The 12,419-nt window shown below is 35.8% G+C and overlaps 1 protein-coding gene across 10 annotated transcripts in view; it reads right to left on the bottom strand.

The window, feature by feature from the left end:
- The window catches only part of GULP1 (GULP PTB domain containing engulfment adaptor 1), a 160,427-nt gene that overhangs the window by 31,478 nt on the left and 116,530 nt on the right, over positions 1 to 12,419 (bottom strand). For all 10 annotated transcript variants that reach the window (XM_062627481.1, XM_062627477.1, XM_062627475.1 and 7 more), the window contains 2 exons: positions 3,991 to 4,089; positions 1,161 to 1,298 (listed from right to left, as the gene is read on the bottom strand). In XM_062627481.1, the coding sequence (XP_062483465.1) occupies positions 1,161 to 1,298; positions 3,991 to 4,089 (237 nt within the window). The remainder of the gene's footprint in view (positions 1 to 1,160; positions 1,299 to 3,990; positions 4,090 to 12,419) is intronic.

Here is a 12,419-nt window from a genome sequence, read left to right as displayed (position 1 = left end):
AAAAAAAATAAAACCACAAGAAATTATTTTTACCCAATTAGACCAAAAAATCCTGAACCAGTACTGCTTTAAAGAGCAACTGTTTATGTCAGTAAAAGAAAACTGTAATGGACACTGGAAGTATGCAGTCCTGCCTTCTTGGGAGGACAAACAAAAGCTGGCCGAAATAAGAAGTACCAACTGAGGTGGAATTCTTTTAAATCTGAAAGTACTAATGAGCAAAGAGTGAAACAGGAAAAAAGTACATCTAGTGAAGTATCAGGTTAGAGAGAAGAAACAGTGGTGCACGGGTCTGGAATAAAAATGGTACTAATGGGTGGAGACTACAAGGGCAACTTAAAATCATGGGAAAATATGTGGCAAAGAGGTACAGGATAGAAATTTGCAGAGAAATTAACAGATGTATATAGTAATTATGAACAATATCTACTGAAGGCACTGAAGCAATGGAGGTGAACAACAAAATTACCAGAAACTGTGAAGTAACACATAATACTACGTAATTGCATATAAACAGAAGTGAATATGCATCCAAAAAAAAAAAAAGAAAAAAAAGAAATGCATGAAGTAGCATGAAGCTACTTCATAATAAAACAAAAAGAGAAGCTTCAGATTACAAAAAACCCTAAAACATCCATTTTTGGTGATGATTCCACTGTTTTTATTTATTACTTTCTGCTAGAATAAACACATGACCCTGTTTCAGCTGGACACCATTTTCTTTAATGCCTATCTTACTTTTTTTCCTGCTATTGCACATTTTTGAACGGTTGCCCTGTTCCATCTCAGAAGAGCCTGTGAGGGTATCTCAGCCACAGGATTGCAGCAATCTCTGCAAAACAGCTGTGCAAACATTTTAAGCTTGGAGGGATGAAGCCTGTTCCTTGAGAGCACTGCAAATGCTTGGCCTAGGATATTGAGCTGGGTAGTAAGAACTGCCCCAGAAAACCACCTTTGATCAATGAAAAAAAAGGCTCGCCTTTAAATAAATGCATCTAAGTTAACAAGACATTATAATGGCATGAAAGACTGTATCAAAGTGACCCCAATCAAAAGGCAGGCTGTCTGCCTTTATTAACCATCCCTGGTTTATTTCAAAGCAAAGCAATCAAAGTCTGTAACAGTCACACAAATTCTCTTAAAGCATCTTGAATACTTACACACTTTTCACTGTCAAATACATAGCAAAGATGCTTATTTGATTCTGAGTCTTTGCATATGAAAGTAAATATTCTCTTGTCAGTTTTATCATCAGCACAAAATGATATCCTATGGAGTTGACAGTTGTGCTGGACTTCCTGAAAATAAAAATAAAAAAAAACAAAAATTTGTTTTCAAGAAATTACTGTACTTCCTCAGGATAAAGACGCACAAAGTAAATCTCTGGATTTCCTGATGTGCGTAAGAGCAGGCAAACTGCAGTGGCATTTCGAATGGCTCTCACTGTACATGAAAGTCCCCAAGAATGAAGCTAGAGTATAACAGAAGTTAGCAGACTCGTCTCCTAACAAATGTTCCCATTTTTACTCAATGTAAGCAGGAAGTTTTTATTTGGACAGCATTTATCTGGAAGTATTTACTTGGCAGTAATTTCTGTTTTAGAAAATTTGTTTTACGGTTGATCTGTGTCTCTGTGCAATTAATTTTAGGGACTGATTCTGTAAAATATCCTGTTCTTTTTCCAGGTGCGTACCATCTTTAGATTTCATCATCTCCCAGGGTTTATTAAAATGGTTTCACTGAAATAAGTGCTTGCCTTTCTATCTTTAATATAGAAATAAAATTACTTCTGTTATCCAAATACAGGAGCATAGAGAAATAAATTAGACATCTAAATAACTGCTTACTTAAGGTGCAACACAAAACAGCTTTTAAACATTATTTGCATATTTCAATACTATATTGCACTTTCCATTAAAAAGCATGTTCCAACTACTTAAAAAGTTGTGGTGGCAATGCTCTTCCACTGAGAGAGCTTGAAAAGACTGAAATAAACTATCTCAACTACTTTTTTCGTTGGTTTTCTTCAACAAGTCTCGTCTTGGTATTTTATTTTATTTGGCTTATTGCATGGGAAAGAAGCATTTGTTTTAAAGGAAAATATGCAGTTTAGATATTAACTGTCACCTATTAAAAAAAAAAGAAGAAAGTTTCTGTGCAGCACTGGGGTTCCCAGATTGCTACAAACTCATAAACAAGGGCATGCCCTCTCTGCATGCAACCATTTAGCAAAAAGATGTACCGTACAGACAATCTTTTCTCCTTGCATTCCTGTTCTCAGTCTTTACAGCCATTCTTCTGTGCATCCTGTTTCTCCCATGTCCCCAGATCTATCTCAGATTTAATTTCTTTCTCTTTAACAGTTGCTCTTTAAGTTACATACAACATATGCTTGTTCTGGCTCTTTTACATTTCTAGATCCACGTAACTACTTTATTTCATTTAAGGACAGAACCACTTTTCCACAGTCCTCCTTTTTTGAGTGCCAGGTATAAAATCAAGTCCTGATTCATGAGCAAGCCACCTGTTCCTAACACAACTAATAGTCGTTGCATAAACCATAATAGTCATCGCATAAACCAGTATTCCTCTGTAATAATACTGACCTGTTCCAAAAACACATAGAAAAAATTACTTTAATCAGCGATTATAACATGGAATTTGAATCATTTCCTAAAGCATCTACAAATTGTGCAAAAAGAATTGTAGTTTTAAGAAATAAAGTGGGGCAAATAAAAAAGACTACTCGTACTTAATTACTATTTGAGTTGTAATAACAACATTGCTTAGAGATATGAATGTTTCTGCTCCCCCGGGAACTTCCATCCCACAAGTTCATGTTAATCCCCGCATGAACAGTTAGGAAGACTAACGTATTTTGGCACTTAAAACTGTTATTTTAAAATAGTTTTTTGGGTTCACTACCCCCTTCTGCCCTATGACATCGGGAAGATGCAAAACCTGCAATTAGTTGACATGGATATTTGATGCCTAACTGTTGAAATTGTGGTTATATTAAGAATCTGAACTGAAAATGGATTACAAATATATATATAGCCTTGAACTAAATTTCCTTTACCTCTTCTCAAAATATCACTGTCTGAATGGCAGCAATTACTCCACAATTAAGAAGCAGTAGCAAATAGTTTATGCAAATCCAACATTCACCATACGTGTAAAAGACACGAGAGCATTCAGATGTTAAGAATTACTGACTATTGAACAAATACTTTTTAGCTTGATTATATTTATCTCATTATTCCTCTTTGATTCTGTGAGGAAGATCTTTTGCTTACTACGTAACCCCTTGCAAAATACCGGACCAAACAAAGGAACAGAAAACCCATCAATGGGATGACTTAATGGGCTGAAAAGGTGGGAATTCTCATGCTGTGCCAGATGAAAAGCCTACAGTAGTGCTTATAGCCTGCTACATGAAGTTTATATAGAAATGGGTAACACACTTGAGAAATGTACACATTCTTGGGAGGGTTGATACAACTTGAAAAATAATAATTAAAAGCAAGAAATGAAGGGGGAAAATGAGCATGTTAAGAAAAGAGAGGTGCGATTCCAAGGCAGCGGTATGAAGAATGAGTCACCGAAAACAAACTGTCTCCTCATTCACCATCTGAAAAGGTGTTTACCATATGCGGTATTAGCATCTATCACAGTATTTCTATCATCCTCAGTTTTAAGGTTTTGGTGTGAAAGGATTAAAAAAATTAAATCGCACATTAGCTACAGTCTGTATTTTGGCATACCATGTAACTGGGATGTCACCCATGCCTTGTAGTAAGAAATGGTATTTTAGAAGAATTTTTCATAGAATCATAGTACGGTTAGGGTTGGAAAGAACCTCATCTAGTTCCAACCCACAATCGCTTTCATTATAATACTTTTTAAAAACAGAAAACAATAAAAACATTAAAAACCTTTAAAACAGTACTTAATTACTAGTTTAGCACAATAAACATAGAAGTCTCTCACCTTTGTTTTTGGATCTAGAATTTTTACACCATAGATTGAGATTTGTAATTCAACTTTGGGTGTCTTCTGGCCTTCAGATTTCTTGATATGTCTTGCAAACTATAACATGAAAAACAGAACAGCAATCACATTAATACTAAGTTTTCTTTATGTTGGGATTTATTTTAATTTTAACTACTTCTCATTTCTTCTGAACTCCTTCCACCTGATACTGTTTCTTCCTTCCTTCAGAAAGCTCTTACAAACAACATCAACCATTCCCAAAGTCATAGGCACAGAACAGCATTTCTGACCGCACACTAACAAATATTCCTGTAATTCAGGAAGAAAATTAAAATTACTTAGCTGATTCTCTTGAAACTTTTATCTGCTGTTTATGCACTTAATTTAAGCTTTTGCTTGAGACTTCTAGGAGAACAGGAGAAACATTAACACCTTCAGACAGTTTGCCAACTCTGTGGTTGTTGAGCAGTGAACACTTTTATGCTTTCCACATCCCACTATTTCTACACTCACTTCTGTGCACATGCATACAGGGTACTTCCCATATGGAACTTCCCATATTCTCTAAGGAAATCAGTTCTTTTAAACAGGTGAAACTGCTGCAGCTGTCAACACCTAAGAAATATTTGATTTCTTCTACCATATTCTCAAGATTTATTTCATAACAGTTCACTACACAGCTAGACACATGAGTGGGTCAGGTTATGTGTTCTATTCAACTCATTTTCCATCCTTTTGTATCTCCTCTTCTAGTAGCTCGAGTTGACCTGTCTTTCTCTTGGGAACACTGCATCTAAAGTAAGCAGAATACCTAACATTTGCTACTGCATAACAGTTAAGTGTCATGAATTTGGGGAACTTTCTTACCAGAGATACAGAATCGTTCTGTATTTTGCTCTGTTACCAGCCCTTTTCTTTGAAAGTCTCTGACACCCTAGAATGCTATTTTTAAAAGCATGAATAAGGATGATGGTTCACTGATGGCCAGAGGAGTTGGGGTCTCTGCTTAACAGCTGTATGTTTGAACACACTGTCCTCAAACTTGCTCCTACTCAAGTATAATTGAGCACATATTTCACTATCAGTACAAGTTAAGTATATAAAGAGCCAGTGAATACAATGACTTTTAGTGGCATAAAGAGTCTGGGACATCAGCAAGGGTGTTCATGTATTTTTAAGAAAGAATACCGAATCACCTGATTGTGATTCTCAAGTATTGGACTGCAGCCAACTGATACCTCCCCCATAAATGCTTAAACCCCTCATTTTAATTGATTATTCAAGTGGTAACTGAGGGTTTGGGGTTTTGCTCTGTCATTATTTCTATGCCAGTATAGTACTTGGGAAGTCTTTCCATGAACTCAATTGCTTTACAGAATATGACTGACTCCATCTGTTTTATTTCATTTTGCTTGTAGACAGCTCTATTCATGGCAAATTATTAAGTGGTTTTACAAACCACCCTAAAAGCACGCAATTAACCTGCTTTTCCCTTCCTCCCAATTTTACTCCTCATTTTGAAAGCACACTTCTTGAAAATTTTAGTAATTAAACATTAATTTATAACTAATCCCATTAACTTCATATAGTAACATAACCTATCTAGTTTACTACTGATTAATGTATCACATGAGCTGATACAGTTTGACAGGCTTCACAAGTTAGTTAAAACAGAAACCAAACAAACCAACCCAAACAAAGCAGCCCACCTAAACCACTCCATGCCATTCTCAAAACCAACTTAAATCTAAATACCCGTATTACATTTCAACAGCTAGAACACTACAGTCATTAGCCAGACATGACAACTCACTAGTGAAAAAACAACCAGTCAAAAGTCAAGCAAATCTAACATAACTTGTAGTTTTTCTAATGTTTTTCTACGTACCTTCTAGTTTTGCCTCACTTCAGTATCATATGAATACAGCTCTTGAATCCTCTTCCTTTCCTATTTATCTTGAAGAATATTTCTCACATATTCAGCGTATACTTTTAATACAGTTTAATGGCTATTCTGATCCCTTTATTTTAATAGAGGAGGGTCATCTTATAAGCATCGTTTTATAATAAAAAAATAATTATAGAAAATAAAATTTAAAAAAGTTTATCACTTGTTTACAGGCATTATGGCCAACAACTTCTCTTGACCTTCTAAGACAATTCAAATTTGCTACAGAAAAAACATAATTTTTCTTTAATAAAAATTACTAATTAAAAATCCCTCAAAATGTGACTTAAATATTATACCAGCAGTTTAACCCGTTTTATTCTTAACTCTCCACTTTAAAAAATAGGCAAATAATAAGCCAATCAATGTTTCATTAGCACAGATATTTTTTTCCAAGATTAATATTAAACTAAAATTGTCTCCAAGATAATTTTTGTATGTTTTTTCAATACCCCCACTCTGTCAACTTTCTTTTCTGATTTGTAATTTGATTAAGTCCTTTTACCGGATACGACTTTGAGGATTTATATAGTCCTTTCTCATAGTACAACAGGGATCTTTGCTTGTCTTTCTTTGCTATGCATTAAATGGAATGACCACAAAAACCACAGATCACCTCGACAGTTTGGGCATCTCAATTTCCAATGTACTTTAGAGTGTACAGAAACATGACTATACAACAGATAACCCTGGGGCAATCTCAGTTTGAAACAGCCTTGTAAGCTGAATGAACTCTGGCTTTTTTACAGTGCCCCTTTAAAACCAGAAGCTCACAAATATTTCTGTGCAGCAACAGAGGAGGCATAAGTAATACTGATTTTACTGAGTTAAAGACATAGTATATGTTTAGAATAATGCTTGGTTTTCCAACTGTAATCATCTTCTCAGAGTCCCCAACAGCTCCATGAGAACTTTTAAAAGTAGGTCTGAATAAACTGCATGAGTTTTAGAACAGCTGGCCAAAGCTTGCTCCAAGTAGCCAAGAAGTCTTACAAGTGAGGAAGTTCCAGAAGATATTCCTGTGCCAATACTAAAAAAAAGGGTAAACAAAATAGCCCTATCACATCTCCTTCTCAAAAGGCTTAAATCCAGTTCAAGAACCGGAGAATTCAAGTGAGATGTAATTAATGGTGATCACTATGGGTTTTACAAAAAATGCAGCTTGTCAAAATAGGCAAAGCAGTTGTCTGAGTTTTGAATGCTGTTATATTTGGGAAATGAAGCAATACAAAGAAAATATTAGTTAACTTAGCTACATTAGCCTCCACATGCAGTTATAAACAGGAAATCGTCACTGGGAAGATATGTTTCTAATGTATTCCAGCAGGGTTTATTTCTTAAGCATGACATTACTGAACAATGACCAGAAGGAAAATAATTACGGATAAAATCTGCAGGCAGAAAAAACTAGAAGAAAAATAAGGAGAAAAGTAACTCATGAACTGAAATCTAAACCATTACAGAGGAAGCTTGCAGATCATGAAGGCTGATGAAGGGGCAAATAACAGAGAAAATACCTTACCAGCCAGACCACCACAAATTGCCTGTATTGCAAACAAACCACCTCTGTTGCCATATCAATTCTGCAAATTATACATATGGGAACAAACTTGTTTTCTTGGAAAACCACCCTGTGAAGATGAAAATTAAAGTCTTGATGTCATGGTAGGCTTTCTGCTAACTGTGGACCTGTTCATGAAACTACAGTTGGGAAGATTAATGCAATCCTTGGATATTTCAAAACCATCCTCAAGAAGATAAAAATGGCTGCACTGAATTGGCTGCTTGTGAGAGCTGACTCAGACTCTGTGTTCTGAGGTTTTTAAATGCAGAAGGATTGCAACTGACAAATTGGAGAAAAACTACAGGATATTTACAAAGTGTTAGCAGAGGACTGGAAGCCCACTTTATAAGAAACTCCATCAAATCAAAACCAAGCTAATGGAGAAAAAAAAACACGGAAGAATCTCTTCAACAGAGGCATCTAGAGAGACAAATGAAATTTTTAATCAAAGGTTTACTAGGATACAGTAACTGAAAAGTACCCCTAGATAGATTTAGAAAATTGGATGCAGTTACTTTTCATGCTTTTCCTGCCCACTCCCTCTTCTGTGTAATAACACAGAACATAGAGATACTGATCAGTAATTTCTTTTATATCTGCCTTTCTCATGACAATGCCAAGTTTGGCTACCTCCCAAACTTGTGCAGGGTATGAACAGCAAATCCTAAACTTAGTCAGGTATAAGCCAATTTGCTTCCTTTTTCTTCTATTTTTTCTACTACTTCTACCTGAACAGAATGTGAGGGACCTCTGGACAGAGGAGATTTACATGCATTTTCTTCCCCTTTCAGCACACATTTGAAACAAAGTAATATTTGTAGCTTACACAGTAACAAGATTATTTAAGAGGGTAAAAATCTCTATCCTCCCATTGGCATCAAAATGGACAAGGATATAAAATTATAATGAATCACAACATGGCTTGGGAAGAGATACGATGTGCCAGATTCTTAAGCTGTTAGTTTATACATATATTGCTCTCAGGCAAGACACTCAGATTTGTCCCAATAATAATGTGAGCAGCTCTGTGGGATGGGATAGCTTTTATTTAATTAACATTGTATTTCTCTTGAATATTTTAGGGAAAGCAACAAATACAAATAAAGCTTTTTGCTATTGGTTAACTTAGCTTATTTTTTTTTCTAATAATAAAAGAAAAAAACTTCCATATTCCCTGTCTTTTACTACAGTAGCAGGGAAAATATCATACTTAAGACTCTTACTAAAATTGTATTTGAAATGCTTGTGCATTAAGTCTTTGCAAAGCACAATCAGAGGATTAATCAATGAAAATAATATGAAGAAAAAAAAAATCACACTTTAAAAACAGCAAAGGGCTTTAGTTAAAGAAATAATGGCTAAACAAATTATAACAAAATCTATTTAAGAGATGCCAAGTAAACTATTTGTTTCTATCTTAATATTTTACACCTCACTGCACAATTCAAGAGTTTATAAAAAAAACTTGAAACATCAAAAGCAGATGTTTCTGTGATTTGAGTGTTAATCTTCAGCCCAGGGAACAGGGTTTCCATGATTCATTTTACACAGGCTTCCAGGGAGACGACAGACATTGCATTTCACATGGACACCTTAAAAATGTCTGTTTGAGGGCAACACAGCTGTCTAAACTGAGACACAGCTTTATACCTGGCTTTGACAAGATGCTTCCCCTCTTTTCTCGTAACTATATTCATTATAAGGAAAGATCCCTGAAAAACAACAAAAGGCCCTATTTCTTTTGCTGTGACTATGTGTCACCTTTTTGGTCATATTATGGTCTAAACCCTCATGCACATTTTATGTTGGTATAATGAAATTATGACTTCTGGAAAATAGCTGGCAAAAGAGAAGGATGAAGAGGCCACAGATATGCAAACCTGAATCTCTCAACTGGGTAGGGAGAAAGCTGTTTCAGAAATCCATTTCTGTGGAGCATGCTGTATTTTATTTTCCAAAGACATCTGGTGGATTTGTTTGGGGTTTTGTTTGGGGTTGTGGTTTTTTTTTTTTGGCTTTTTGTTTTTTTGGGGGGGGCGGGGGGAGGGGGTGGTGGTGGGAGTGTTTGTTGTTTTGTTTGGTTGTGTGGGATTTTGGGGATTTCTTGCAGGTTTTCGTGGTTTCTTTTTTATGGTTGGGTGTTTTTGTTTGTGGTTTGTTGGACTGGCCTTTGGTTTTGGTTGCTTTTTTTGAGAGAGAGAATAAACAGGTTTTCTCTTCAACTCTTCTCACTTGATGTGCTTTGGTCTTCAGGCTGTCCCTGGCTGGTCCTAGACCACACATTCTGCTTTCTCCAGCACTTCGAAAGAGAACAGCCATGGCTGTAAGGCTTGTCTGGAAACATCTTCATCTCAATATTACAAGATTTTCTGTACTCCACCTTCCTCTGTCCTTTCAACAAGTGAAACCCAGCTCTGACACAAAAGGCAGCTCAGAATAATATCCATTATGGACCATTATAGCCACAGAATAATATCCAATGATGGCCTATTAAGGACAGCAGCAGGACAGCATCACAGCCTGCATGGAGGTGCACTCTTCAATTTCTGTATCCTTATCCAAGGGGCTGAATAAGAATATTTCAAGTGGCTTCACAGTGATTAACTCTTTTTACATTATCTTTGGTTATCTTTATTTACAGAAAACAGGAAAAAAGGAGACTGATACCCCAAAATTTAGGTGAGTGAGCAGCTGCATGGTACTTGGTTACTGGCTTGGTTTAAACCACAACATCCCTAACACCCCTCCACACTAGCTTCTTATTAGTGTGCATTTTCTTATATGATGTCCTTTGCATCTGTTATGCTGATCTTTTCACCTTTTTATGCCCCTGGCAACCCCTCAAGAACTTTTTCAGAAGGACCAAATTAATACCTACATTCTGATTTAGCAGTTACATCCTTCATTAATCAAGGAAAGTAAACATTCCGCTTTATAAAGTGTGATTTGACAGCATAAGCACATGTGAATAATGTAGGCATGTTCTGATAGTTCTGTCACACCTTGGTACCATTTTCCTTAGTTTTTATTTCACTCTATAAATTAGTCAGAGTAGAAAAAACCTGCTTCTAATGAATTATGAGAACAGTTGGCCTTATCTTAAAAATAAAAATAAAACACTTTAAAACATATGCGTCCAACTGTCTTCTTTCTCCTGCAGCACAGCTCCAAGAAATTTGAAAACAGGAGGGGAAACCCTAACTTGAAAAAAAATACTGGACAACTCTCTAGAAAAATTAATAAAGACGTCCAAAAAATCCCTCTATATTCGAATTGCAACTGACCCAGCAAAACTGTCAAGTGTCAAGGAAACAAAGTAGTAGTATTTCAGATAGAACAAGTACATTGAAGCATCAGGAAGAATTTCCCGCAAGTTATTGTATTTTACTGTAGAACATCAGCTCCACCTGCTGGTACAAGTAAGTCCACAGGATGGATGAAAAGTTCATAGATGTTACAGTTTTTGCATAAACCTACGTTTAGCAAAAGAGTCTCTGTGCTGTAAAAAAGTTAAGAGCTTTTGATTTAAAAGAAGTGAAGAGTTGTGTATCAAATGTCTCCTCTAACAGAGTTTGATGACATGAGGGCTTAAGAAAGATAGTTTTCAGTGACAGTATTTCATGGTCTATAAATCACTGTAAACACATGACTCCAAAAGTTTATTTGTGCCATTCCGCCCCCCCCCATAAAAATAGCTCCAAATATTAAGAAAGTCAGCTGCTTTTCTGCTACCTATTAACTTTCATTAAAACCAAATTATGATTAACAACACTGTGATTCAAACCAAATCCATTAAAACAACAAACCAATATAGCATCACAAGCTACACACCTCAAAAACTCCTACTCCAAAAACCACTATATATGTTTTCTTTTGATATAAGAAATTAGTTTTCAAGCTGTTTTCACTGGTTTCAAATTTTTAGTTCATATTTTCTGAAAAAAGCCACAGATGTGTGGTTCACACATGCATAAGTACCTCTAGGCTTCTCTTCAAAGAATCCAGATGCGCAACATAAGTCAGTGTTGAAAAGAGTATTCAATTAATTGAGGATTGCTTCAGACATAAAACCTCTTTATTACTTTCTGATTTTTTTTCCAAGATTTTCCAAGTCTTTCCAAAAATTGCCTTTAATTACTTTGTGAGTTTTCCAATAGACCTGTGATTATATAAGATCCCATGTAATACTTGAACTCTAAGCTCCAAACTTCCAAGCTTGATGAAAGTAATGTAATTCTGTCAGCAACAATGCAGACATGTATCTCTCCAAGGAGGCTTATTTAGGGAACATGTAAAATGTTAGAAGAGGTATCTGCATACTTCAATGACACAACACGTATATACCAAAAATTTCTACTTTTATGTTTTAGTGCTAGGCTGGCAACTGTTGTCTGCGTGTGCTGTCCCCTCCCTCAAGACAGATAAGCTAGAATAGTTCTGCCTCTTCCTATACTTAACAGAACAGTTACTTGAAATACTTTTTGGTCTTGCTTTCAAAGCAAACTATTTCAAGATACCAAATCATAAACCCAACCTACCAAAACCCTCCAGTGATCAGCAAGAGCTCAGGGTAGCCTGGAGTTTCCCCAGTTAGACAGACAGAGAGCTGCTGCTTTACTTGGGAGGAGTGTGATAAAACATCATAAAAATAGAACCAAAACTTCTCCATAGCAGGATATTATCTTGACAGATTTCTGCAAGGAATTTACTTTGCTCAGGGTAATAGAACTGTATAAACACAAAATATCTAAACAACAGTCTTCACTCCAGTATCAGCCATAAACTGTATGAGATTCACACAAAACCATACATTTTGTTTCCACTGGTAGCATGCTGCAATTGTTAAAAAAAGGGTCATACTTACATTAGCCTAAAACACTTGAAAACAACTAGGCAATAATGTCTCTGATGAAC

This window comes from Pezoporus occidentalis, unplaced genomic scaffold (genome assembly GCF_034315485.1).
Source record: "Pezoporus occidentalis ecotype Australia unplaced genomic scaffold, CSIRO_AGI_Poc_V1 ctg300, whole genome shotgun sequence".
Classification (NCBI taxonomy): Eukaryota; Metazoa; Chordata; class Aves; order Psittaciformes; family Psittacidae; genus Pezoporus; species Pezoporus occidentalis.
This window is presented reverse-complemented; position numbering and strand designations above follow the sequence as displayed.